Source organism: Fusarium poae, chromosome 2 (assembly GCF_019609905.1).
Source record: "Fusarium poae strain DAOMC 252244 chromosome 2, whole genome shotgun sequence".
In the NCBI taxonomy this organism is placed as follows: domain Eukaryota; kingdom Fungi; phylum Ascomycota; class Sordariomycetes; order Hypocreales; family Nectriaceae; genus Fusarium; species Fusarium poae.
The window spans coordinates 7026307-7052762 of NC_058400.1; the positions used below are offsets into that span (position 1 = coordinate 7026307).

Sequence of the window (26456 nt, forward strand, 5' to 3'; positions counted from 1 at the left end):
ATATCACTCTTCTTCATCCTTGTCGATGTACTGGCAAGCCTTCCAAAGCTGTGAGGCTGTTTGAGATATCTGTGGTCTGTGTCAGTATATCTGCGAATGTGACTGTGAAACACCAATAACAGACCTTGTCGTCCATGAACGGCTCAAAATGGTTTCCCTCAATCAAAAGGACCTTGACAGGTCCGCCGACTATTTGTTCCCATTCCTCGATCGCAGCATCTCTCACTTCCTGCCGATTAAGCCAGCCATAACGAACTCCGCAAAGTGTCTCGGTGTCTAGTGTATCCTGACCCTGAAGTATAACTGTTTTCAGAGTCTTTGAAATACTTGAAGAAATCCCTTCGGGGATATAACGACCCAAGAGAGATGCATTGGATAGGAACTCTTCTTCCAGAGCACTCGTGCTTCCGGGTCGACCTGTGGACCTGGTTATGCTTGAAATGATCTCGGCGGGAAGAGGCTCGTGGTTGACGGGACTGGGCGAATCGATCAGCACGAGCCCTTTCACGTCGACACCACGCATAGAGAGTAGCCGGGCTGCCTCAAAGGCTACAACGCCTCCAAATGACCAGCCTGTTACAGTTAGCGATTCTATCCCAGTCGATGATCCGTTGTATATTAATGCTTACCACATAGTATCAAAGAAGAAATGGGTTGGCGTGTGGTCAGAATCCTTGAAACGTAGTCCTCGGCCATTTCTTCGATACTGGAATAAAAGGAGCGGTCCTTACTAAAGCCTCGGAATTTGGGATCGAAAAAAGCATATGTGGTCCTGTCATGACCCCGAAGACGCTTATACATACTAATTTGCCCACTCCCATCATGAAAGAGACAAAGAGGGGTACGTGCCTCTTCCGAAGTATGAAGAACGACAGGGAGCACCTCAAACCTATGAACGCTTCCATCATTGACTGAAGAATCTGAAGACGCTGGTGTGACGATGCCAGTTTGACGAGGGGACGATGTTTCGGAAACTGAGCATTGCTTGAACGAGGGTTGAAGGACTGATGAGAGTATGTCATCCAACTCTCCTAGAGTTTCGCACTCAGATAGAGCATGGTGGTTGAGACCGGTTTGTCCAGGGAACAAACGAGAGATCTTGGAGACAATTTCGATCTGCATCAAGGAATCTATTCCCAAATCTGCCAAGGACATGGCGTAATCGATGTCTTGTTCCGAAAAGCCCCCAACTTCCACAACGATATCTTTGAGCGTCTTACTTATACCTCTTTCGCCTGGACCAGTACTCGGGTCCACTGTGTCATCGATAAACAATTGCTCAGGCTCAGTCGTAGAATTCTGCAGTCGTAAACTGGTTGGGTTGGTGGCTCGATGATGAAGTTCTGATCTCTCGGGCTTTGAGACAGTAGTATTGCGAGATAGAGATTGCTGGAATGTCGAAAGCTGTAGTTTCTTGAACTCCATCCCCCGTATCACCGCTACAATGCAACCAGAGCTGTCAAGAGCGAAGGAGTCAGCAAGGATTGCTCCTTTCATTTCTAGAAGACTACAGTAGATCCTGAAGGTATCTCGGTAGATGAGTTTATGGTAAGCAACTTCAATGGACTCCACAGCAGAACAAATACCAATCTCCTTCGAGCCAATTGCGAGATTGGCAATGAAGCCAGCCGCATGCAACAACGTGTCAGTAAAGACAGGATGAGCGATATAGCCTTTTTCTGAGTCGTCGCCACCGTTGGATGGCACTTTGAACGAACCCATACCTTCGAGGTTTGAGTCTACCACGTCCAAGAACTGCAAAGTCTGATACTCTGGAGAGTATCGCACAACTCGGGTAAAGATGTTCTCATACAGGACCCCTGTTCGGAAAGTACTCAGTAGGTTCTTTCCAGCACCGGAGAACAGCTGAGTTTGTCTGGTAACCAAAGCATGGTCTTTTGTCCACTGCCCTGGTTTCCTATCCAAGCTTTGTAGGCTTACATATCCGGAACAATGCAAAGACTCTGCAGACGATGTGTCCAGGGAAGACTTCACATGGAAGCTTAAAGTCTGCGAAGAAGCTGTGCTCTGTTTCGATATGTACACACGTACCGTCGTTCCAGACGTGGATGAAGGAAGATAAATCAGCGGACTGGAAAAGTTCATTCCAGTCACGACTAAGGATTCGTACTTTCCAGATTCCAATATCGTGCTCGCAGCTTCAAGTGCCATCTCGTGAAAGACAGATGCGGGACAAATAGGTGTACCACCAACATCATGACCACTGATTAATGGGCCTAGAATCGTCATGTCTGTCTCGAAGATGTGCTCTCCTAAGGATTTCGTGTCCGTTCTGATCCATGGTAGAAGGAGATGCCCAGTTCTAACACGTGGTGACGAATCGGCCGCTGGCACATCTCCAAGGCCAGCGATGCCTGTAGGTTCTTTGAAAGGGATAAGGAACTTGGTACCTTCCAAAGGATGGCCAGGCAAGTCTGTGACTTGAGCAGAAGTGCCAACAAATACCTCCCGCCAATTGATTGACATTTTGCGTAAGGCCAAAGTGGACAATGTCTGAGAAAGGGACGTCCACGCGTCTCGTCCTTTATGTAGTGTGCTTAGATACGTGCAAGAGGTAGAAGAGACTGAGTCTCGCAACATAGGCAGCAGCGCAGGATGCGGACCAATCTCGATAAAAAGAGAGTTATCTATCGAAGACTGACCCATCAGATCTTGGAGATTCATGACACCATCGTGGAATCGAACTGGCTGGCGTGTGTGTTTTGAGAAATAATTCCCTGCAGTGTCTTTGCAAAATAGTCCACCATCGACATTTGAGATAACGGGAATCGTGGCGTCTTGGAATTTGATAGATCCTTCTAATGACGAAAGAAGATCTATGACTGGGTCCATGGCTGAAGTGTGAAAAGCGTAGGGTACATCTATTAGCTTGGACCTGATATTGCAAGTTTTACACCGTGTCTGAAGGACCTCGAGCTGAGTGAGCGGACCACCAACAACGCAGTCTCGGGGACCATTAATACATGCGATGCTTAACTGGTTAAAAGACGAATCCTCTGAGAGAAGAGTATGTAGTTCTTTAGAACTTGCGTGACAAGCAAGCATGCCCGATAGGTTTGCAGCACAATGCTCACCCATCAGCTTTGCTCGTGTTGCAACGAGGCGGAATGTGTCGTCTGGAGTCAAGACACCAGAGATACACAGAGCAGCGTACTCTCCAAGGCTACATTATGGATAATAGTCAGTCACTAAATCTGTGGGTTTTTGAAACATGTCCTACTAACCTGTGACCAATTACATGGTCCGGCTTGATACCCCAAGAGATGAACGTCTTGGCTAGAGCATACTCTAGCGCAACGCAGGCGCACTGCGACACCATGAGGTGTTCAATGTGGGACAATGATGCCAACTCATCCTCGGTCCCAGGAAGTATGTAATTCAAAATGCTAGGACATTCAAGCCCAAGGCCTTGAACTATGCGGTCGCAAGATTTGATAACGTCGCGAAAGGGAGGATATGTGTACATCAGTTCTCGTCCCATACCACTGTAAATACCACCCTGCCCAGTAAAAACGAAAACTGTCGAAGACGCTTGCAGTGTGGCTTTTGATACCGTCGCTTGGTGCTGCTCTAGCTTGGAGATCAGCTCGGTTTTGGAGCTGCACGTAACAGAAACCCGATGGTCGTATTGCTGGCGGCGAGCAGTCGCGGTATAACAAATATCCTCCAGTGATGGGCCACGCTCCATTTGTTTCTTCAGAGTCTCAATATGACGACCTACAGACAACAGCAAAGCCTTGTTAGATTTAGCAGAGATGTTAAAAACGTACGAAGAACGTTTATCCTCCCCGTTTCTCCTACTGTTGTTCGCAGGGGACTCAAGCCACTCTTCCAGAAGAAGTGATGCATTAGAGCCAGCAGCCCCAAAGTTATTGAGGATTGCTCGTCTAGGTCCACTTCGGGATTTGTTCCAAGGTATATTGCGTCTTGGAACCACTAATCCAGAACTTTGAAGGTCTCCCAGTGCCGGGTTCATATTCTCCAGTCCTCCTTGTCTCGGAATCTCGTTATTCCTCAACATAAGCAACAATTTGGCTAGACCAGCTGCACCTGAGGCTGCCTCACAGTGTCCAACATTTCCCTTTATAGAGCTCACTACCAGTGGATTCTTCGGTGAGTGATACTGGCCGAAAACGAGTTTTAGTGTCTCGACTTCTCGAGCATCACCAGCCTGTGTGCCTGTCCCATGTGCCTCAACAACGCTGATGGATGCAGGGTCAACGTCGACTTGTTTGAGTAACGTTTGAAGAAGATCTGTTTGTGTCGGGCTGTGAGGATGTGTAATAGAGGAAGAGTTGCCGCTTTGGTTGATCTGGGCGTTCCTGATGACTCCATGGATGCGATCCCCATCCGCAACTGCATCAGAAAGACGCTTGAGAACAAACAGTACGCAACCCTCTGCTCGGCAATAACCGTCGGCACTTGCATCAAACGGCTTGCAATTTCCAGTTGGACTCAAAAAGTGTCCTCGCGATAGACCTAGGTACATCTGAAGAAGAGAGCGTCAGTGATGGTTTGTAGGTTTCTCATCTTCACTTACATCTGGACTCGTGATAATGTTGACTCCGCCAGCTACAGCTGTTGTACAATCTCCATTCTGTATGGCTCGGCAAGCCTGGTAAATAGAAACTGTAGAAGAAGAACATGCCGTATCAGTTACGACAGATGGACCACTTAGTCGGTAGAAGTAGGATATTCTGCCGCTGTGAAATGCTCTCAAAGTACCCGAGGGATAGAAGGTATCGATATCATCGCACAGGTTATCGGTATAGTCACCAGTGGCTAATCCAATGTAGCAACCCGTCGTTGCCCTCTGAGATGAAGGTGTCGAGTCCGCCACGTATCCAGCGTCTTCGAGGGCCTCCTGGGCAGCATGGAGGAGGATCCTCTGCTGGGGGTCCATCGACTTGGCTTCGCGTGGAGAAATGTTAAAAAAGCCATTGTCGAAACTATAAAAATATTAGTTATCATTCTTTTCAAGTTAGCAACATAGGATTTACCTAAAAGGGTCATCTAGAAATGCTCCATATCTGGTAGCCATGGATCTTGGCTTATCCTTCTCGGTCGTATAATAGTCGGAAAGCTTAAATCTACATTCTGGTATCTCTTGCACCGCATTGAGACCGGAAGAGAGAGTATCCCACAACTGGGCGGCACCTTGACCTTTGGGTAGTTTCACGCTCATCCCCACGATTGCGATATCATCAGGGCGGCCCGAAGGATGTGCTGTAGATCCTTTGTTGGCCTTAAATGATGACATGTCTATGCACTGGATCCGGGGATTTTGTGATTCCATTATTGGAAAGATTGAGGATGAGGCAGGTCCAAACGACATGATATCAACGGCCGTCGCTTGGCTTGGCTGCAGAATGCGTCGAATATCGGCAACGATGGCTTGGCTTGTGTCTCTCCAATTTACACAATGGATGAGAAGGTGACGGGTGAGCCACAATACCAATCCATCCGGTGAGCTCCCAGAAAAATTGAAACTTGTACCATCTAATGTTGAGTAAATGGGCCTTAAAGATTCTTGACAAAATGGGAAACAAATTGAACGCCGGGTGACAGTCTCTTCAACTTGTTCAACCACAGGCTCAAGATGCTCTCCACCATGATACCATCCATGAACATACGCGAATGTTGATGTTACATCAGATAGAAGCTGCAGTTCCTCTTGCAAGGTGACCAATTCAGCCTGGGGGCCAGAGATGGATACTGAACCAGAAGTTGCTATAGATGAAATCGCCATCCGCTGCAAGCCATGCTCAGCTTCAACTCTCTTGAGGATTTGTTCAACCTGCTCTTTGGTCAATCCCCTAGTCGCAAGTGACATTGTAGCTTCCGGGATGACATTCTCGTTATCGTAACCCGCATGTAAATGAGTCCAGCGATAACTGTGATAGGCAACCCAAAATGCAAGGCGAAATCCCTCAACAGCACATGCGACAAACTGGTCTGTGGTTGACGAGCCCGCAACGACTGCAGCTGGAATGATGCCTGAAGAAAAGCCAGCTGTAGTTTCAATTCCTTCGAAGCATTTCTCAAAGGTATCATCTTGCTGCAGAATATCTGACAGATATCTCAGTATCTGACAAAGATAAATGGTAGTCGCTTGTAGTACTGGGTTTGCATGATGTTCCTCTCCAGTTCGAAGTAAATCGACGGGTTTTGTAAATGAGACTGGGTCAATGGCCAATGTTCGACGAGATTCAACATCCAGACTCGAGATCTCTTCTAAAAAGGCGGCATGGCATTTTGAAAGCAATATGCTGCTGGTCGTGGCAACCTGGGCGTCCTGTTCTGCAGTATTGGCGGCGCTGGGTGAAAAGATTGAGCGGGAACCTTGTCCTCCAAACAATACTATGCGACGCACTGCCATGGTGGATGTGGTTAGAGACAGTGTAAGAGCACAAGTAGGTATAGGTTAAGCACTTGTCGTTGAAGAAGTTTGTTTATTGCTAGTGTGTTTCTGGCCGGAACTGCAAAGACAGACAAAGAGGTATGCAAGAGGACCAACGAAACTTTCCCTACAGTGAGCAAAGGATCCAGACTCTACCAAGAGTGAATATCCATACAATAACAGGATCTGTTTCTCGTAAACGCCCACATCTGATCCGATAGTTCGGGGTCGCCTACAGATGCAGCGCTGGTAATCTGACAACGCTAGTGATATGAAATGGATCCCAGTACCCTTGAACGGGGAAATAGAATTACTAGAATGGTAAAGGTTCTATGGCTTATCCATCTTTCACATGTCTGCGTGAAGTGGCAGGATTTTCGGGTGATGGAGCTCGGCCACTGAGACATAACCTGCAGTCCAGACCAATCCCATGTGCCCTAAAGAGCACGCATGAGAAGGCGAGTCTCATGGATATGAATCCTATCGGACACTGATTCCACTAGACCTTCTCCCTTGAGCGTTGGGGCCGTGCAAGGCTTCGCAGGCCTGCACCATCAGGCCTTATCGACAGGGGGTGGATATTCTTATATCGAGACTCGAGATCCATATTTAATTGCCCGACGCTAATGTAGCCAAGCACTGCCAGGGATCAGGGATTTGACTGCCGAAAAGGGTTGGTATGCTGAATCTCACCTGCAGGATTCTGATGCATGGAGGGTTGCTTGCGTCAAGGGTCGAACATGCAATTATCCAACATTCACTGGACAAGGGGGACAAGGCAAGACAACGGCTAGCTATGGCTGCCATTACGGTGGCTGCGGACTGTAAGAAAAGCTCTAGGATATAGAGATTGTTTTCACATGCGTAGTTGTGATATCTTCTACGTGACAAGTCGCACTGGAAACATACTCAACAACAACAATTGATACCCATCATTCTACGAAGTAATTATCTTCACTCACAAATCTTCCTCCAACTCAGTCATCATGTCAAAACCAGAATCACGGATCGCCATCATTGGCATGGCCTGCCGTCTTCCCGGCGGTGCTGATAGCCCAGAAAGTCTCTGGTCTCTTCTCGCAGAGGGAAGAGACGGTCGAACAGAAGTCCCTAAATCTCGCTGGGACTGGAAATCCTTCTACAACAAGAACCCCGACACAAGAGATGCTACAAACTTTAGTCATGCCTATTTCTTGGACGAAGATGTATCAGCATTTGATGCGCGATTCTTCAATATTCCAGGCACTGACGCAGCATCTATGGATCCCCAGCAAAGGTTTCTGCTGGAAGTGACTTATGAAGCACTTGAAAATGCAGGCCTACCCATTGAGCAAATGCGTGGGTCTGATACATCTGTCCATATGGCCATGTTTTCAAGAGATTATGACCGCATGGGTTATAGAGATCTATCGCAAGTGAGCATGAGCCATATCATCGGAGCCGGAGAGGCTATTCTTGCGAACAGAATCTCCTACGTTTTAGACTTGAAGGGAAGCTCCAATACTCTAGACACTGGATGTGTAAGTTTTCCTTTATGAATTTCAACAAACCATTGCTGATCAGATGATAGTCCGGTGGTCTCGTAGCACTGCACCAAGCGTGCCAAACGCTAAGAGCAGATGAGGCCACAATAGCTTTGGCAGGAGCAAGTCAACTCCTGCTCACACCTGATCAATCTATGGTCATGTCGTACGTATCATGGAAATTCTCATCTTGGGCTTCACTAACTTTGAGTATCTAGACAACTCACCAACAAAGATGGAAGATCGTACACCTTTGATGATCGAGGCGCAGGTTACGCCCGAGGTGAAGGTGTGGGCGTTCTTGTTCTCAAACGACTAGATCGCGCAGTCGCAGATGGCGATTACATCCACGCCGTCATGCTGGAGTCGGGTGTTGGTCATGATGGAAAGACATCTGGTATCTTTTTACCAAACTCCTCGGCTCAAGAAGCCCTGGCCCGCTCAGTCTACGAAAGGGCTGGCCTTGATCCTGTTGAGACACTATTCGTCGAGGCGCACGGAACAGGAACTGTGGCTGGCGACAATGCCGAAGTTGGATCTATCGCTAGAGTATTCGGCCGTGAAGCTGGACGAACTACTGAGCTACCTGTCGGAAGTATCAAGACGAACATTGGTCATTTGGAAGCGGCTAGTGGCGTGGCAAGTGCAATCAAGGCGATCATGGTACTCAAGAAGAACCAGATCCCACCACAATTGAACTTCTTGAAGCCTAAGCCAGGGCTTGATCTGCAGCAGAGAGGGATCAAAGTTCCTCTAGAGCTGATGCCTCTCGCGTCGGAGGATCACCAAGGCCCTCGACGAGTTTCAGTCAACAGTTTCGGTTATGGAGGAACCAACGCTCATGCCATCCTTCAAGCTTATGACCACGAGTCTCAGTCTCAAACTGGTGAGAGAGATGAGGAGAAACCGTTCGTTCTATCTGCAAACTCCGAAGCATCACTCAAGAAGCTCATTGCCAACACCCGAGGATGGCTACAGTCAGAAGCAAGCCAGACTGTATCCTTTGATGACCTGGCTTACACTCTCAATGCCCGTCGCTCAAAACTCCCATGGCGGTGTAGTGTCGTCGCAAAAGGCATCCAGGATCTTGATGCGGCTCTTGCAGATCCCAAGCTACATCCCGTCAAATCATCTCGCGACGTTGGACTGGCCTTTGTCTTCACAGGTCAGGGCGCTCAGTGGTACGCCATGGGTCGTGAGTTGCTCATCGCTTCCCAATCCGATGACTTTTCCTCATCTATTGCACTTTGCAGTGCCGCAATGAAGGCACTAGGATGTGAGTGGGATCTAGTCGAGGAGCTCTCCCGCGACGAAGAGTCTTCACGACTGGGAGAGGCCAGATTCGCCCAACCAGCCACTACAGCAGTTCAAATTGCTCTAGTCGACCTTCTCGCCAATACATACGGCGTCAAGCCTGAGGCCGTATGCGGTCACAGCTCTGGCGAGATTGCAGCCGCTTACGCTGCTGGGGCACTAACGAGGGAGGCGGCCATGCAGATCTCTTACATGCGAGGTATCTGCTCTGCAATAGCAAAGACGATGAACGTGACACAAGGTGGAATGTTGGCGGTTGGAGAAGGACCAGAAGCCATCAGTAAGCGCATCAGCAAGATTGACAGTAGCTTCGGTAAGATCACGGTGGCTTGCGTCAACAGCCCTGAGAGCACCACCATATCTGGAGATGTTGCAGCTCTAGATCAACTCCAAGCTGTCCTCGTGGAGGCGTCCGTTTTTAACAGGCGCATCAAGGTTGACTCGGCTTATCATTCCCATCATATGGAGGCTGTCGCGCCGTCTTATCTTTCTTCTCTAGACGGACTTGTCGCTGGAGAGCCGCGCGATGCCGCATTTTACTCGTCTGTCACTGGATCGCGCAAGATATCTGGCTTTGGTGCCGAGTATTGGGTGTCCAACCTTGTCTCACAGGTCAAGTTCAGTACTGCCTCGCAACTTGTAGCGCAGCACCTTTCCGACGCACACTCCTCTGGTTCCAACTTATTGGTTGAGATTGGTCCTCATGCTGCGCTTTCGGGACCTCTTAGACAATCCCTGTCTGACACCAACTTCAAGTTAGACTCTGGAGCATCTTTCAAGTACACCTACGCTCCATGTCTTGTCCGAAATACAAGCGCAGTCAAATCCACACTTGCGCTACTTGGTAAGGTCTTTGAGTCTGGCATTCCTGTTGAGTTCAACAGCAAGACGAAGGACCAAAATCTTCGCGTCGTTCCTGGGCTCCCTTCGTACCCTTGGGACCACAGCAACACCTACTGGCGCGAGTCTCGTCTCAGCAAGAACAACCGCCTGCGTGCTTTCCCACCCCATGATCTCCTCGGTCTTTTCGAAGTTGCAAGTTCACCATATGAGCCGCGATGGCGTTACCACGTCAGTCTTGCCAACACACCTTGGCTCCGTGACCATGTTATTGAGGGATTCATGATCTTCCCTGGAGCTGGTTATCTGATCATGGTTATTGAGGCCATGAAGCAGCTGTTTCAGCTACGCAACATGTCGGGACGAATTACGAACGTGAACTTCCAGAACATTATCATCGCGAACCCTGTTATTATCCGCGACGATGACAACACGAAAGAAGACCAAGTGGTAGAGCTGCAACTCATTATCAGTCCTTCGCGACAACATTCTGGTAGTTCTTGGGAGCACTTCCGAGTCATTTCCTACGACTCTCAGAATGACTCATGGGTTGACAACTGTAGTGGTCTGGTGTCATGGGACTCTGTCGCTGAGACCAATTCTGCTTCTCAATTGCAGATTGATGAGTTCGCTATTGTCCATGGTGACGATGGCTTGGGTCATTTGTCCAAGGTTGCTGCTGAGAAATGGCTACACGATATCGAGGCAGTTTGTCCTACGTCTCTTGATGCTGCAGAGACATACGAAGATCTCAAGAATGCCGGTAACGAGTATGGTGAAACCTTCCAAGGCATGAGAGAGATCCACGTTGGCGATGGTTTCGCAACAGCCAAGATCATCATCCCAGACATAACGCATTTCGCCCCAGGTCATGTTATGCAGCCTCACACTATCCATCCCAGCACGTTTGACTCTCTCTTCCAACTTGAGCCCGTCTGTTTCCGTCGAGAAGGTCTTATGGCTCCCATCATGCCCACCAACCTCGGTCAAATCTCTGTCGCCGTGGACATGGCCAGCGCGCCTGGTACAGAGATTGTGGTTGCTTTGCAACATTGGCAGCATACGCCTCGAGATTCGACTTGTGCTTTCTATGCTTATCAGAAGATGCAAGATGGATCATACCGACCAGTCGTCACATGCAATGACGCAAGGTCTCAGGCTGTTGGAGAGGGCGATGCGGATGATGAAGCCAACAGCAAGATGACTTACCGTGTAGATTGGAAGCAAGACGTTGACTTCATGAACAACCAGGACTTTAAGTCCCTGCCTTCGGGCATTGACGATGGCTCGTTCTCCGAGGGCCACCAAACTCAGCTCGCTGCATACATGGAGGCACTTACTTACAAGACTCCCAACATGGACGTCCTGGTGGTCGGTGCTGGACCCAGCGGTGCTGGACCCAGCGGTGCAACTTTGGGATTGATGGAGACGATTAAATCTCAGAGTCAATCGCCTTTCACCATGTATACCTACACCGACGTGTCTCCCGAGATGATTGAACAAGCTCGCGGAAAATTCGGCGATTGGACCTCTCCGATTGACTACAAGAAGCTCGACATCTCTCAAGATCCTCTCGCTCAGGGTCTCACCGCAAAGAGTTTTGATCTTGTTATTTCATCTAACGTTACATACAATTCCACTGGAATTGACACTGCACTCGGTCATATCAAGAATTTGATGAAACCTGGTGGTCGACTCATTCTTCTGGAGCCGATCGCTTCAGGCGGTCGTGTCTATGAACAGTCCAGGAGTTCAACTCAATGGGATGCCAACTTTAGAGAACTTGGCTTTAGTGGCTTGGAACATGTCTTTACTGATGACAGTGACCGTGCCATGTCGCTCATGGTGACCCGACTGCTGCCTTCTGATGCCACTCAACAGGACAATAAGACTGTGAAGCTACTTCTGGGAAGCCCAGGCAACGCAGATCAAGATGCTCTGGGTCAGATTCTATCGCGAACTCTGATTCAAAGAGGTCTGGACTGTACCGTACATGAGTTCGATCATTCATCTGACAAGAGCTCTCCACAAGTTACAATTGTGATTGACTCAGTCGAACAATCACTTCTCCTGGCTCCCAGTCCAAAGACCTTTGAAAGCCTCAAGAAACTGATGCTCCGCGGTGGAGACGTTCTTTGGTTAAGCTTTCAATCCACAAAGGATTCCCAGGATAAGGCAGCCTTGAAGAAGATGGCGAGTGGTATGGCTAGAGTCCTGCGACGCGAGAACCCGAGCTTGCGATTAATCACGGTCGATGTTCAGGGTCCTATCCAAACTTCCATCGACCAGAACCAGGCCGAGAACATTGTTAAGTTGGTAGCAGATGTAGCCTTTGCCTCTTTCTGGCCTTCCAACGGCCTTGACTCAGCGGAACATGAGTATGTCATCCGAAACGGAAATGTTGTCATCCCCAGAGTCGTCCCTGATGATCGCCTCTCAACACACATCGACAGCCGCATCAATCCTCAGCGTAACATGAGTGGTGATTCAGCTCTATTTCCTTGCTCTTATCTAGACAGCAAGAGGCCTATCAAGTTCGATATCCGTGTACCTGGCCTTCTCAAAACTATCCGCTTCGTGGACAACGACGACCTACTCACTCCTCTAGGCCCTGATGAGGTACAGATTGAGGCTCGTGCGTATGGCGTCAACTTTAAGGATGTCCTTATTGCTTTAGGTCAGATGCCACCTGCGACACAGATGACTGGTGAGGTTGCAGGTGTTATCACTGCTGTTGGATCCAACGTTCAATCATGGAAGACGGGCGACAGAGTCTCCGCGCTCTTCGTGACACATTTGGGCAACCAAGTTCGTGTCAAGAGTAGTAACATTGCTGCTATTCCCGACTCTGTCAGCTTCATCGATGCTGCATCCATTCCCCTCATCTTTGTCACTGCTTGGTACTGCCTCAATCAAGTCGCTGGACTAGAGAAGGGACAAAGTGTCTTGATTCATGCTGGTTCAGGTGGTGTGGGACAGGCCGCTATCCAGCTTGCGCAACTGGTTGGGGCTGAAGTTTTCACCACCGTTGGAAGCATTGCGAAGAAGAAGCTCATCCAGGAGCGATACGGAATCGATGATGGTCACATCTTCTCATCACGATCCGGCGCTTTCAAGAAACAGATCTTCGATGCGACCGGAGGCAACGGTGTTGATGTGGTCTTGAATTCACTTTCCGGACAGCTTCTTCGTGATAGTTGGGAGTGTCTTGCACCATTCGGTACATTCTGTGAGATTGGCAAAGCAGACATCCTTAGTCGCGGGCAGCTCAACATGGCCAAGTTTGACAAACAAGCGACTTTCGCTGCTGTCGACATCTTCTACATGCATCAGAAACGCCCAGAAAGAGTCGTCCGTGGTATTCAAGAAGTCTTGTCCATGGTCGATCAAGGTTCGTTGAAGCCTGTTCATCCTGTCACTACTTTTGACATGGCATCTGTCGAGCAGGCTTTCTCTTTCATGGCTGAGAGGAAGCATACTGGCAAATTGGTTCTGCTTGCTGACGAGACGACGCTTGTGCAAGCTACGCGACCCAAGGCTCCTGCGCTGAGCCTACACCAGGAAGGTACATATGTTATTGGTGGTGGCCTTGGTGATATTGGTAAGAAGATTGGCCGGTTCTTGGCTGAGCAAGGAGCCGGGCATATTGTGGCTCTGACACGTCGCGCTGCCGAGTCTGTATCTCAGCAGCCTGCGATGGTTGAGTTCACCGAGTCTATTCGTCAATTGGGAGGCGCTCTCCATATTGTCCAGTGCGACGTTGGTGATGAGACAAGCACCAGAAATGCTGCCCAGAAGCTAGCACTACTTGGCCTTCCACCTATCCGAGGTATTATCCAGAGCGCGACGGTCCTACGCGACAGACCATTGGAGAATATGGAGGTTGATGACTGGAATGAGTCTGTGAAGCCCAAGGTCCAGGGTACACTCAACATGAACGACTTCTTCTGTTCTCCCGAAAGTACCGACTTCTTCGTCATGCTTTCGTCAGTTGCCAGTGTCGTTGGTTCCGCTTCACAAAGCAACTACGCCGCTGGAAACGCGTTCCTTGAGGCCTTTGCGCACGCTCAGACACAAGCTTCGCGCGGGGCCACCAAGTATGCGACGGTCAATGTTGGCGCTGTTGAAGGTTCCGCACTAGTATCAGGTGTTCAAGATCAAGGTATTGATATCACTAGCACCATTGGTTCTGTCTCGTTTGATGAAGTACTTGCTGCGCTCGAATACGCCATGAACCCTCAAGCTCGAAGCGACCCTACCGTGGTCCAGCATCTCATGCATTTCAGCCGTGATAAGATGGAGGCTTCTTCTGGTCCCTGGGCCCTGAGCGACCCTATCTACGACCATATCCCCAGTAAGATGAGGCTGGAGGGAAGGTCTGCAAGCAAGGGTGGTGATGCGAAGAAGCAAACCATCCTACAGGCTGTGGAAGAGACAGACACTATGGCCGAAGCCGAGGTCATTGTCAAGCAAGCTTTACTCGACAAGTTCGAGGCCTTCATCGGTGATGATGTCCCCGATGTCCCCATCGCGGCCCTTGGACTTGACTCGTTGGTCTCAATTGAATTGAAGAACTGGGTCAGACATACGTTCAAGACACCACTTCAAATCTCAGAGCTTACCAGTGCTCCCAGCATGCTTGCTCTCGCGAGACTGATCATCTCCAGAATGGTCCTCAAGTTCAACTCTGCGGGCGGTGTTCCTGTTGAAACTGAAAAGGCTGAGAGACAAGTCCCTACTGCTCGGCTACCAGTAATTGAGCCAGCGATCTCATCTGAATCCTCTGATGCTGCACTCAGTGATGACGCGACCGACGAGACGAGCAGTGTCAGCGAACCAGACTGGCACGGAAAGAACTGTTGCAAGAGCTACACGGAGCTTCCAGTCATGCCTCTCCCCGACCTCGATGAGACACTCGATTACTGGCTGGAGTCCAATGAACACCTCTTCAACACTGAACAGCTTGAGTCCATCCACCGAGACATCCAATCTATGCGTTCTACCGACAGCACCGCCCGTCTCGTCCTGCGGGATCTGTACTCGAAGCATTCTGACGACCAGACAAACAGCTGGTTCACCGAAATTGTCACCAACGCCCGTTTCCTATGCCGACGAGCCCCCGTGGCTCCATGGACGAGCATCATGATTTCACAGCGTGACAGTCCCGGCAAAAGACACACTCAAGTCGAGCGCGCCGCCATCATCACTTCGTCGGCTGTCTCATTCAAGCGAGCAATGCTCGCCGGAGAGGTTGAACCTCTTGAGATTGCTGGTAAGCCAGAGTGCACTTGGGGATGGACATGGCTGTTCAACTCAACTCGCGTGCCACAACCCAACTGCGACAAGGTAGAGAGCTATGCTTCATCCATCACAAGAGATCACGTCGCTGTCTTGAGGAAGGGTCGAGTCTTCAAGGTGATGCTTCAGGATGAGACTAACAAGGATGTGTCCTTGCCTCAGCTTGAAGGAATATTTGAAGCTATCATAGCGCAAGTCGGGGGTGGAGATGTACTATCGACGTTATTGACAACAGATGATAGAGTCCTGGGCTAAGGTAAGCTTTGGTCGTTTCCTCTAATTCCAACATGTATCGCTAACATATCTACAGAACCGAGGTACCCTTCTGGGGCTGAGCCCTGCCAACGTAGACTACTTCCACGTTCTCGACTCTGCCATGTTCGTACTATGCCTCGACTCCGGCAGTCCTGAGACTCCCAATGAGATCGCGCGAGGGGGTTACATCGGAGACGGAGTCAACCGTTGGTTTGACAAGGTGTTGCAGTTCTACGTGAGCGCTAACGGTCGATCGGGCATGCTCACTGAGCATGGCATTCTCGATGGTACAACTGCTACGGGTCTGCTGGACTGGATCTCAAAGGCCATGGACGCCCACACTTCCATTCAATCTGCTGGACATCAATCTTCCGTTGATGTTTCAATTGAGGAGGTCGTGTTACAAATGACACCTGAGCTTGAACAGCATGCAGTTGCTCTTCGCGAGAAGTACGAGCGGGCTACTTCCAAGTCCACGTACGTGCGTGAGCAACTCAAGGAGTTTGGTACCGATTTCCTCCTTCAATCGCGTGTCCCTGTGAAGGGAGTCATCGACGTGACATTTCAACTCGCCATTCGTCTCTTCTTCGGTAAGAACATGTTATCATGGGAACCGACCAGTGGAACCCTCTTCCACGCTGGTCGTCCCGATGCCATGCAGCGCTCTACACCCGCTGTCAACGCCTTCTGCGACGCTGCTTCTGGGTCGTCGCGAGACTTCACTCAACTTCGCGCTCTCTTGCTCGAAGCCACAAAGTCCATCAATGCAGGCATGAAAACGCAACTTCTCGGCCGCGGTTCGCAGCGCCTATTTGAGGTTCTATCCTACTCTTGGCCCGAGAGCATACCCAAGCCTTCTTTCCTAAGTGATATGGTCTTCTTCGGTTGGCCCAGTCCACCTATCTTTGCCCAAACCAACTCATTGGAGGGTAAAATGACAGTGGAGGATTTTGTGCATTTAATGCCTGACACAGAGGGATTCTGGTCATTTATCAGTCCTGAAAAGAACTTGTGAGTATATTCTGTGCCCTTCTCGATAGGTAGACTGGTGATGTTAACAATTATACAGGCTTTCAGTGTCTTTGACCGGTGGGTCGGAGAGAACAGGCGCTTTTGTGGAGGAGCTTCATCGTGCGGCGGCTATCATTCGCGATATCGTGCAAGTTCATGTTTAATATTATTTATAGGCGTAGTATAAAACATCATTGATTCCCAGACTTCCTCTTACTCTTGGCACTTTGGCCACTGATCCGACGTGCTGTCCCATTATTATTCTCGTCCCTCAGCAAGCTCCTCCAAGCACTCAGCAATGACACCTACGGGATCAAACCCAGCAATCTGTGTCTGTATATCCAACGCTTTCTTCTTGAAGCTCTCATTTGCAAGAACTTCATCCACCGCGCTCGTCAACTGTTGAACAGAGGGATATGTGGTCCGCAGATTGACCGCAACTCCAGCCCACTCAGCCCTCGCAGCCGATTCCGGCTTTTCCTCCGTAGTGCCCGCCATAATTAAAGGCGTTCCGCTTTTGAGAGCCCGCTGGAATGAGCCGTAGCCACCTGTTGTGATGAAAACGTCCACATGTGGCAGGATGCTGTCGTACGGGATAAAGTCCTCGACGTAACAGTTGGGGGGTATGATCGTGTCATTTGCTAGAGTAGTGCCGGGACGTCCAAGAGCAATCACGAGGCTAATGTCCGACCGATGCTGTAGGGCTTCCATAGTTGGGTAGACAAGCTGGTTAAAGTCCATGGCGACAGTTCCCTGACAAACAAAGACAATCTTCTTCCCGGCTCTATTCTTGTTAATAATGACCTCGTCCCACCAATATGGCACCTCCCAATTGCTCTTCGTTCGCTTTGTGGTGGGATATCCACCCGCGAATCGCAAAGTAGATGGCGCATCACTCCTCTCATATTCAACACTTGGCGCGCACATCTGGACGAACCGATCAGGGAGAGTGTAAAGAGAGTCCAGAAGGAACTCATCTCGAGGCTCAGCACCCACACTCTTCAATGCCTGTTCATAAGCTTTCTGTGCGGGTGCAAAGAACTCTTTCTGTGCTGCATTGGCGATTTTGTTGCGCTCGCGACCTTCTGGAGTGCGGTCGGGAAGCATGCCTGATCCAAAAGGTGGGTGATCCATGCTTGTCAGTAGGATTGGGTTGAGACCAATTGCTATGAAGCCATCAGGACGGAGACCTGGGGCACCAAGGCGCAGAGCTAGGGCGCTGAAGTTTAGACTTTCTGTTATGACGAATACTTTTCTCTCTGGTTGTTGCGTTTTGAGTTCATGTAGAGCTTTCTGTATCGCCATGTGCTGAGAAGGAAGCGAGTTACAGAATATGTGGATTAAATCATGACTGAAGCACTCTGGTCCTTCGAGATGTTGTTTGCCTTGAGGCCCTGTATTGTATCAGCTTTATGCACACTGAGAATGATGGGATACGCATACAATCAGCGTCAAGATCCCACGAAGTGAGATCGTAAAAGTCCCCATATCCCTCGACAGAAATGAACTTGGCACCTGCATTCTCAGCCTGTTGGTGATATCCCGAGCCAGATACAAAACACACTTCATATCCTCGGGTGATGAGTTGTTCTGCAATAGCGAGCATAGGGATGATGTGCCCAGAGACGGGAGTACTGCACATGAGCACGAGTGGTTTGTTCTTGAACGCCATATTGATAGTAAGGTAAAGATATGTTCAGTTTCTCTTGAAAGCTATAATAGACGTCTCTTGAGATCTGGGGGGATGGTGTGGTTAATAATAGTTACCAGCAGTAACACTGACAAGATATTGCTATAAGCCCTTGAACGTGCACTAAAACAGTTGTACAGGGGTGGCTGTGATCCATGTTCCGAGCCTACATGGTTAAACGCTAAAGTTCAGATTGAGGGTAAGCTGAGCGTTCTTTTCAGGCTATTCTAACAACTATACCATTGGATATCAGGTGTTATTTACGATTTTTAAAGCATAATGCCTACTAACTCCGTCCCTCACTCTAACTAAGGGTCATGATAGACAGAGTCTGGCGAAGCGAAGCTAGCTAACTAGATCGTTGGTTTTGTAAGTACTTCATTCACCATCAAGCATGTTGAGATACTTCTCTACTAACAGATGCGATAGTGCTGACAAGCAGTCGTTTCATCGCGATAACGAACAAAGAAAAGTACTACTAACTTGCGATTCGAATAGCGATATGATTTCTCATTGAGCTATACTTGTGTAAACGTTCATCTCCTAGTTTGCCTAATTTCCGTTGTAGAGTCTTGTCTCGCTAATGTCTATCTGCTCTATCTTATCATATCTAATCTCTTATCGTCATCAAGCTACCCTAGACATAGAATCTTGAGAATTGCAATGTTAACAACAGCATAACAAGGTCTGTTATAATATGTTTTTCCTAATGAAACCAGTGAAATAATATAAAACAATTACTTTGAGCACTGTTGTAGTGCCTTTATGCCCCAGCCCTGAGACAAAGGGATACGCTTAACTGTTTTCAACCCAGAGCTATCTAGACTATAACACGACGTGGCTACATACTGCAATGCGTAAAAACAAGCTCCAGTCACCAAACAACAACTGTCAAAAGTCAGTTCCACGAAATGCCAAGAGGTAAAGAAACAAATTACGGTTACAAACTCGTCTCCTTCTCCGCATTTGGCACTGGTTAGAAAGGAGACATTGTCGACTCCAAATTTGACGTACCATTTTTATCCAATACCCTGTAGATCATGTAGATCACATATCGGCAACGATTCGTCTAAGCAGCAATTAAGATTGACCTCTTGAGAACCCCAAGCCCCAGACATTCACGACGCGAGGCTGTCAGTGGCTTTGTCGTACAACAACGCCAAGCTGAGGCAACACCAAGGAATTAGATGCCGACTTAGCCGCCTATTGGTCTCTTCTGACGAAAGACAAGGCTTGGCCAAGTGGAGCAAGCTGACGTGGAGGTAATACAATCAACAGAAGGTGTCTTTTGTCTCAAGCAGTGGAGAAGAAGAGACATTCTTTTCCTTCCATCTTTCCTTCGATCAAAAGACAGACAGACACAGCCTCAAGTCGTCAACAAGCTTGCTGTCAATCATTATCGCAGGTTGTGTTGCTTCGGGTATGTTTCGCCGGACAAGGGTTATTACTTGACTAGACCACTCCGGAACTAGAACCAAAACTAGAACTACCACTTTATCGCCCCGCAGGGATCTTATAGGCTGGAAGATGCCTTCCACAGGCCTTGAAGAAGATAAGACGACATACAATGACAAGTATGTCGTTCTCTATGATTTCAGTGAGATAGGTAAGCGACTCTTTTACAAGAGACAAACAATAAATACTGATCATGGTGGGTCAGATCGCGATACTGCCGTCAAGGAAGTTAAAACTTTGCTTGAAGACCTGGAAGAAATTGGTCTCCATACAGAGGTCAGAGCAGGCTATGAGCAGAGCCTTCTCATCTTCATCAGGGCTCCCCATGAGCTGCTAGGAAACTGGGTTTACAAATCAAGGCAAGTCATGTCCTCCCTCATATTAAGAGACTCACTCTAACTCAGGCAAGCAGGGTCAAAGATTGGCTGTACGGAATCGTGCCAAATCACCCTGGTGGTGAAAAAAACTCTGTTGTCGATGGAGCTTACGAAGCTGAGGACATTCTCTCCGTCTATCATCTTGTCAACTGGTCGAAGGATCTTGGTGGTGCTGGTATCACACCCGAGATTGGGCAGTGGAAAAATGTCAAAGCCATTTTCCCTTTGCACAATCCCAAAGTCAACCAGTCTCTTCTCAGTTACCTGAGTAGACGGTTCTTTCTGACACAAGATGATATTGACTCCATCCGAAATATCCACGGCTCAAAGGTATATTGACAATCTCTTCATTTTATTCATGGCACTGACACTTTCAGGTTGCATTTTATTTTGCCTTTATCCAGGCGTATCTTTTATTCCTCACCTTCCCCGCCATTACCGGAGTCATCGCATGGCTTTGGCTTCCACAGTACTCTCTCGCCTACGGCATTCTGACTAGCGTCTGGTGTACCGTATTTCTAGAATACTGGAAAATTCAGGAAATTGACTACAGTCTCCGATGGAACGTCAAGGGAATCCATCACCTCAAAGTTAACCGTCCGCAATTCAAATGCGAGAAAGTGTACACTGATGAAACTGGGCGCAAGCATTATTACTTCCCTCGTTGGAAAAAGGTTGTTCGGCAGCTTGCCCAAATTCCATTTCTTCTTTTTGCGTTTTTCGCTTTGGGCATCACCATCATTGCTGTGTTTGCTATTGAGATGATGATCTCGGAGACATATGCTGGACCTTACAAGGAGTATCTGGTAAGTCTTTTCATCTTGATCCAAGTATTTGCCACTAACTTGGCTAGGAATATCTCCCTACAATCCTTCTCGCCGTGTCCCTTCCGTACATCACCTCAGCCCTTGAAGACGCGGCCGAGCAAATGACGGAATATGAGAACCACCGCACAGCCGATCTTCACGAAATGTCACTCACTCAAAAAGTGTTTATTCTTAACATGTTTACAAACTACTTACCAATTTTCCTTACAGCGTTTATTTACATTCCATTTGGTGGCGATGTAGTCCCCAGACTTGAAAGCATCCTTGTCAAAGCTTTCGCCAGCGTCGGCAAGAAATTCGTACACCAGCCGTTCCATCTTGACGCCGACAGGTTGAGGAACGAAGTTATTGCGTTGACTGTTACTGGCCAGATCTCAGGATTCTTTGAAGAGAATATTGTGCCGATGCTGAAGCATAGACTCTCAGGATGGTATAGAGATTACCGACGATCGCGCTCACAGGGCGATATGCTACTAGCCATTGTCAAAGATGAGCCCGAGGAATCCGATTTCTTGTCGCGTGTGCGCAATGAATCCACGCTTCCCAAATACAATGTCCAGGATGACATTGCCGAGATTGTACTTCAATTTGGTTACTTAGCTCTATTCTCACCTGTCTGGCCCATCATTCCAATGGGTTTCTTGATCAACAACTGGATCGAACTACGATCTGATTTCGCAAAACTTTCTCTTGAGCATCAACGACCTGCTCCTGTGCGATCAGACGGAATTGGACCTTGGATCTACTCTCTCGAAGCCCTTACTTGGCTCGGCAGTATCTGCACCGCCGCCATCGTTCACCTCTTCAGCAGCAACAAGATGAATGGCACGTTCGGCAGCTGGGCCGCACTCCCTGTAACCGTGTTCATTAGCGAACACGTTCTTTTGCTCCTTCGCTCCCTCGTTCGATTCGTTCTTCAACAGATTGGTTCTGAGCGCATCAGGGACGATCACCATCAGCGCTACGCGAACAGAGTCAAGCATCTTGAGGAGATGGAGACGAAGAGGCAAACAGGTCTTGCGGTACGTGAGGCCCATCGGGAGCGTCGAAAGTCAGTCCTTGTGATGGAGCAAGATCCATTCTGGACAAGGCAGGTTGAGAGCGGGGCAAGCGAGCTGGCAGGTGTCACTTTGATTCAGCAGGTCAAGAAGAATGAGACTCCAGGAGATCAAGAGAAGACTGATTAAGTTTCGAACGGGGCAAAAGAAGAAATGGCTCGATAGACAATGATTATAGAACTGTACACTAGTCTAGAAACTTTCCTATGTATGTAAAACAAATAAATATGTTTACCGATATTCTCTTTATGGCGAGGTCTTTGCCCGAGATTCAGTAGGATATGTTTACTGGGACGGTGAGATACAATCAATATACATGGGGTAGAGAGTCCCCTTGGTGCCGACACCCGAGGCTATGACAAGCAATATTATATATTCTCGTCACCCAGAAAGGCTTGTTTTTGTTTTATTCCCCACTCGCCATGAATTACTCCGTTTCCCGATCGTCTGATCTTTTTGAATGCGCTTATAATGAATCGTTATCGAGTAATGATAATAAGTGAGCGCTTCCTTCATCGAGACCCGCTCACCTGTTACAGTTCGCTAACCCTTCAAGGTCTACCCATGCGGATATCTATTTCCACCAATCACACGAATCCAATGTCCGAAGTCTCTAATTTCCAATCCGTAGTTTCTTTTCATATTGATTCAGTTTTTATCCTCGTTTATTCGACTGTACGATTGAGTTTATATCGTGAAAACTCTGTGAAGAGCACAGATGGTATATAAAAATTAATAATGCAACATCAGTCTTGTTTAGAAACGCCAAGCTTGTTTCTTTGAATAAGTTTCGTTTTCCTTTCTTTCTTTCTGTATGATCGCCCAAATATGTTTAACCGCACTATGGGTTTGAGACGTCTCACGTATCAGCTCCCAGACAAGGGTACCTCCCACGTCAAACACAACACCCATGCTCAGTTCTGTCAGTTGAACCTATGATTCTCCCCGGACCCAATAATCAACTTCGGCGTCTATGTCAGGAACAGTTTCAGAGTCCGGCTCACAGTAAATCATCGACATCAGCGCCGAATTTTCCGAGGAAGCGAGATTCCAGCAATAATGTCTTCCGATTCTGACAGGCCAGGCCAAGAAAAGGGGACTGCCCGGCGTCTAGAAGTTTTGATATAAGGACGACTTTCTTCCTCCATCTTGGCTTCTTTTCTTCCTTCCTTCTCATCCCATTCTTTCTACTCCATTCAGAGATCTGATCCTTCACTCGCAGCTGTTGCTTGCGCCTTTCTTTCTTTTTCTCTACGAGACATTACATTCTTTGCAAGCCCTGGTGGTTTAGCTTCACTCTCTACCAAATTACACATACATACAATCCTTTTTTAACTCAAAAAAGCAAAGCAACATTCAAGATGCGCACTTCATTCTCTACCGTCCTGGCCCTTGCCGCCGCTCTCCCCACCGCCTTCGCCCATTACAACTTTGAGGCTCTCATCGTCAACGGCGAGGTTTCTGAGCCTTACCAGTACGTCCGAAAGACAACCAACAACAACAGCCCCATCACCGATGTCACCTCCAAGGACATTGTCTGCAACGCTGGTGGTCTCGACAAGGACATCCGCGCCGCCACCAAGACCATGAAGGTCTCCCCTGGTGACGAGGTTGGCTTCACCGTTGCCAGCGAGATGGGTCACCCCGGTCCCCTCTCCGTCTACCTCAGCAAGGCTCCCGATGGCGCTGAGGCTTCCGACTACCTCGGAGATGGCGACTGGTTCAAGGTCTACGAGATGACCTGGAAGAAGATCGGAGCTGAGGGTGTCGAGTGGGCCAACTACATGAACGGCCAGTCTGGTGGTATCCAGAACTTCACCTTTACTCTTCCCAAGGATACTCCCAAGGGTACCTACCTCATGCGCGCTGAGCATGTCGGTCTCCACGGTGCTGGCGAGAAGAACGGTGCTCAGTTCTACATTGGTTGTGCTCAGATCACTGTCGACGGTAACGGTGCTGGCAAGCCTTCTCCCATGGTCAAGCTCCCCGGTGCTTTCAAGGCCACTGACCCCAGCCTTCTCCTCAGCATCTACTACCCTCCCGTGACCAAGTACGATGCTCCTGGTCCCCGCCCCTGGCCTAACGCCTGCACTGACCACACTCCCAACTTTGCCGGTCAGGCCAGCGATGGTGACTGCACTGGTGAGAAGGCTGGCTCTGGTTCCGGCTCCGGCTCCGGCAGCGCTGCTCCCGTTGCCAGCGATGCCCCTGCCACCTCTGCTCCCGCTGCTACCCCTACTGCCGCTGCTGTCACCACCTCTGCTCCCGCTGCCCCTGTCGCTACCAAGGCTCCTTCCAGCAAGTGCAAGGCCAAGCGCGCTGCCAACAAGGCTGCCAAGGCTAAGCGTGCTCTTAAGAAGTAAGCTGTTCATCTTTAGCTGAATGGATGGAAATTTTGAAGTCAAGATTAGTTCTTGGATCTCTGCGTGGTTGAAATGATGGATATTCAATTGTACACCACGTACGATTTGTTCTTTGTATATATAGACTTACACCGTATTCAATATACCTACGAGTGAAAATACCATATTTGCTTCCAAAATCGTGGCAGTATTCTGATGTTCCTAGTGACTCAAACTTGGTATGGCGGAAAAGGATTATCATACTTGGTATCTGCAATGGCAATGTCATCACTAGTGCAAAGGAATAAAGATGTGATTCGCGAATGTCCTTGATTTAAAAATTATCAACTAGAGAAGTATAAATATATAAGGAATGTAGAAGAAAGTATGTTCCATCACAGCAAAAGCATGCTTATGTCCAAATCAGCCAGTTCCGTAATTTTACCAGAGACCATCCCCAGCTGTAAACCCCTTTCACCTTAATCATCCCCTGCTCCCTCAAATGCTACTCATCCATTAGTATCCGCCCTTCTTGCAAATACCCTTGTGCTGGTTGTAGTAGTAGCCCTCCTTGCAAGAGCACTTCTTGTTGTGCTTGTTGAAGACCTGGTTATCCTTCTTGCAGACACAAGCGCCGTACTTGTATTCAGCCTCGTGGCCACAGTCGTAAGCGCACTTGTAGCCGTTCCAGCTCAGGTCCTTCGGGCACTTGCAAGACTTGCTCCAGCGGTCGTAGTACTGTCCCTTGGGGCAGTCCTTCACACACTTGCCATAGACCTCAGAAGTGCCCTTGGCGCAAACGCACTTGTGAGAGTCCTTGTCGAAGTACTTGCCCTCGGGACACTTGGGAACACACTTGCCATACTTGAGCTCAGTACCCTTGGGGCAGACACACTTTCCAGCGTGGTTATCGTAGTACTGAGGGTGCTCGCACTTAGGGACACACTTGCCGTACTTGAACTCGGTGCCCTTGTTGCATTCACACTTGTCGGAGTGCTTGTTGTAGTACTGACCCTTGGGGCAATCCTTGATGCACTTCCCGTACTCAAACTTCTCACCCTTGGGGCAGACACACTTGTTGGCGTGCTTGTCGAAGTACTGGCCGTTGGTGCACTTGGGGACACACTTTCCGTACTTCCACTCAGTGCCCTTGTTGCATTCGCACTTGTCGCTGTGGCGGTTGTAGTAGGTTCCAGCAGGGCAGTCCTTGACACACTTTCCGTACTTGAGAGAGGTTCCGTGAGGGCATTCACACTTGTCAGAGTGCTTGTTGTAGTACTGTCCCTTGGGGCAGTCCTTCACACACTTGCCGTACTTCTCAGATGTACCCTTGGGGCAAACACACTTGCCAGCGTGCTGATCGTAGTATTGTCCCCACTTGCACTTGGGAACACACTTGCCGTACTTGGCTTCGTAACCATCCTTGCACTCGCACTTCTTGGAGTGCCAGTTGTAGACTTCGTTGTCCTTGCAAGTGGGCTTGACACACTTGCCGTACTTCTCAACATAACCGTCCTTGCAAACACACTTCTTCCAGTTCCAGTTGTAGTACTGGTTCTCCTTGCAAGAAGGCTTCTTGGCAACGCACTTGCCATACTTCTCCTCGTAGCCGTCTTTGCAGACACACTTCTTGGCGTGCGAGTTGTAGTACTCGTTCTCCTTGCAGGATGGAGGAGGGTAGTAGTTGCGCTCAGCGAGGAACTCGGACTCATCACGAGCCTCGATAGGAGCAGCGTCGTCGCGGGCCTCGAGACTGAAGTCGGTATCGACATCAGGGATAGCCTTGACCGATACGGCCAGGGCAAAGAGGCTGACCAAGACGTTTTTGAAATGCATGATAGGCGATTGTAGGCCTTTCAGCAACGAAAGTGATGATAAGAGTTGAAAACGAAAGATGAGGAGCGAGTGGAGGGAGGACGTCAGTCGATGATGAGAGACCAGTGCCTTGCTTGACTTGAGAGTGATGAGGAGGATGATGGATTTGATTTGGGGAGCAGATGATGAGGTTTAAGTAGCCGTCGTGAAGTTGCTTGAGAGCTATCAAG

General features: G+C 48.8%; 6 protein-coding genes across 6 annotated transcripts; 3 read left to right on the forward strand and 3 right to left on the reverse strand.

Annotated features, from left to right (window-relative positions):
- Positions 1-3: 3 nt before the first annotated feature.
- On the reverse strand, positions 4-6400 carry FPOAC1_006393 (uncharacterized protein; the record flags this gene model as incomplete). Its single annotated transcript, XM_044850877.1, has 6 exons — positions 4-69; positions 125-573; positions 630-3184; positions 3246-4510; positions 4562-4970; positions 5022-6400. The coding sequence occupies 6 exons, from the start codon at positions 6398-6400 to the stop codon at positions 4-6; spliced, it is 6123 nt and encodes a 2040-aa protein (XP_044709589.1).
- A 1007-nt stretch (positions 6401-7407) lies between these two features.
- On the forward strand, positions 7408-16826 carry FPOAC1_006394 (uncharacterized protein; the record flags this gene model as incomplete). Its single annotated transcript, XM_044850878.1, has 6 exons — positions 7408-7941; positions 7992-8110; positions 8163-15598; positions 15639-15652; positions 15707-16662; positions 16721-16826. 6 exons carry the CDS (start codon positions 7408-7410, stop codon positions 16824-16826), a joined length of 9165 nt encoding a protein of 3054 aa, XP_044709590.1.
- A 94-nt stretch (positions 16827-16920) lies between these two features.
- FPOAC1_006395 (uncharacterized protein) lies at positions 16921-18334 on the reverse strand (the record flags this gene model as incomplete). The annotated part of the gene is made up of 2 exons (XM_044850879.1): positions 16921-18056; positions 18106-18334. The coding sequence occupies 2 exons, from the start codon at positions 18332-18334 to the stop codon at positions 16921-16923; spliced, it is 1365 nt and encodes a 454-aa protein (XP_044709591.1).
- A 1545-nt stretch (positions 18335-19879) lies between these two features.
- FPOAC1_006396 (uncharacterized protein) lies at positions 19880-22198 on the forward strand (the record flags this gene model as incomplete). Its single annotated transcript, XM_044850880.1, has 5 exons — positions 19880-19958; positions 20013-20083; positions 20212-20514; positions 20562-20990; positions 21038-22198. The coding sequence occupies 5 exons, from the start codon at positions 19880-19882 to the stop codon at positions 22196-22198; spliced, it is 2043 nt and encodes a 680-aa protein (XP_044709592.1).
- Positions 22199-23430: 1232 nt separating this feature from the next.
- FPOAC1_006397 (uncharacterized protein) lies at positions 23431-24432 on the forward strand (the record flags this gene model as incomplete). The annotated part of the gene is made up of 1 exon (XM_044850881.1): positions 23431-24432. The coding sequence occupies one exon, from the start codon at positions 23431-23433 to the stop codon at positions 24430-24432; it is 1002 nt and encodes a 333-aa protein (XP_044709593.1).
- A 495-nt stretch (positions 24433-24927) lies between these two features.
- FPOAC1_006398 (uncharacterized protein) lies at positions 24928-26247 on the reverse strand (the record flags this gene model as incomplete). Its single annotated transcript, XM_044850882.1, has 1 exon — positions 24928-26247. One exon carries the CDS (start codon positions 26245-26247, stop codon positions 24928-24930), a length of 1320 nt encoding a protein of 439 aa, XP_044709594.1.
- Between the last annotated feature and the right edge of the window lie 209 nt (positions 26248-26456).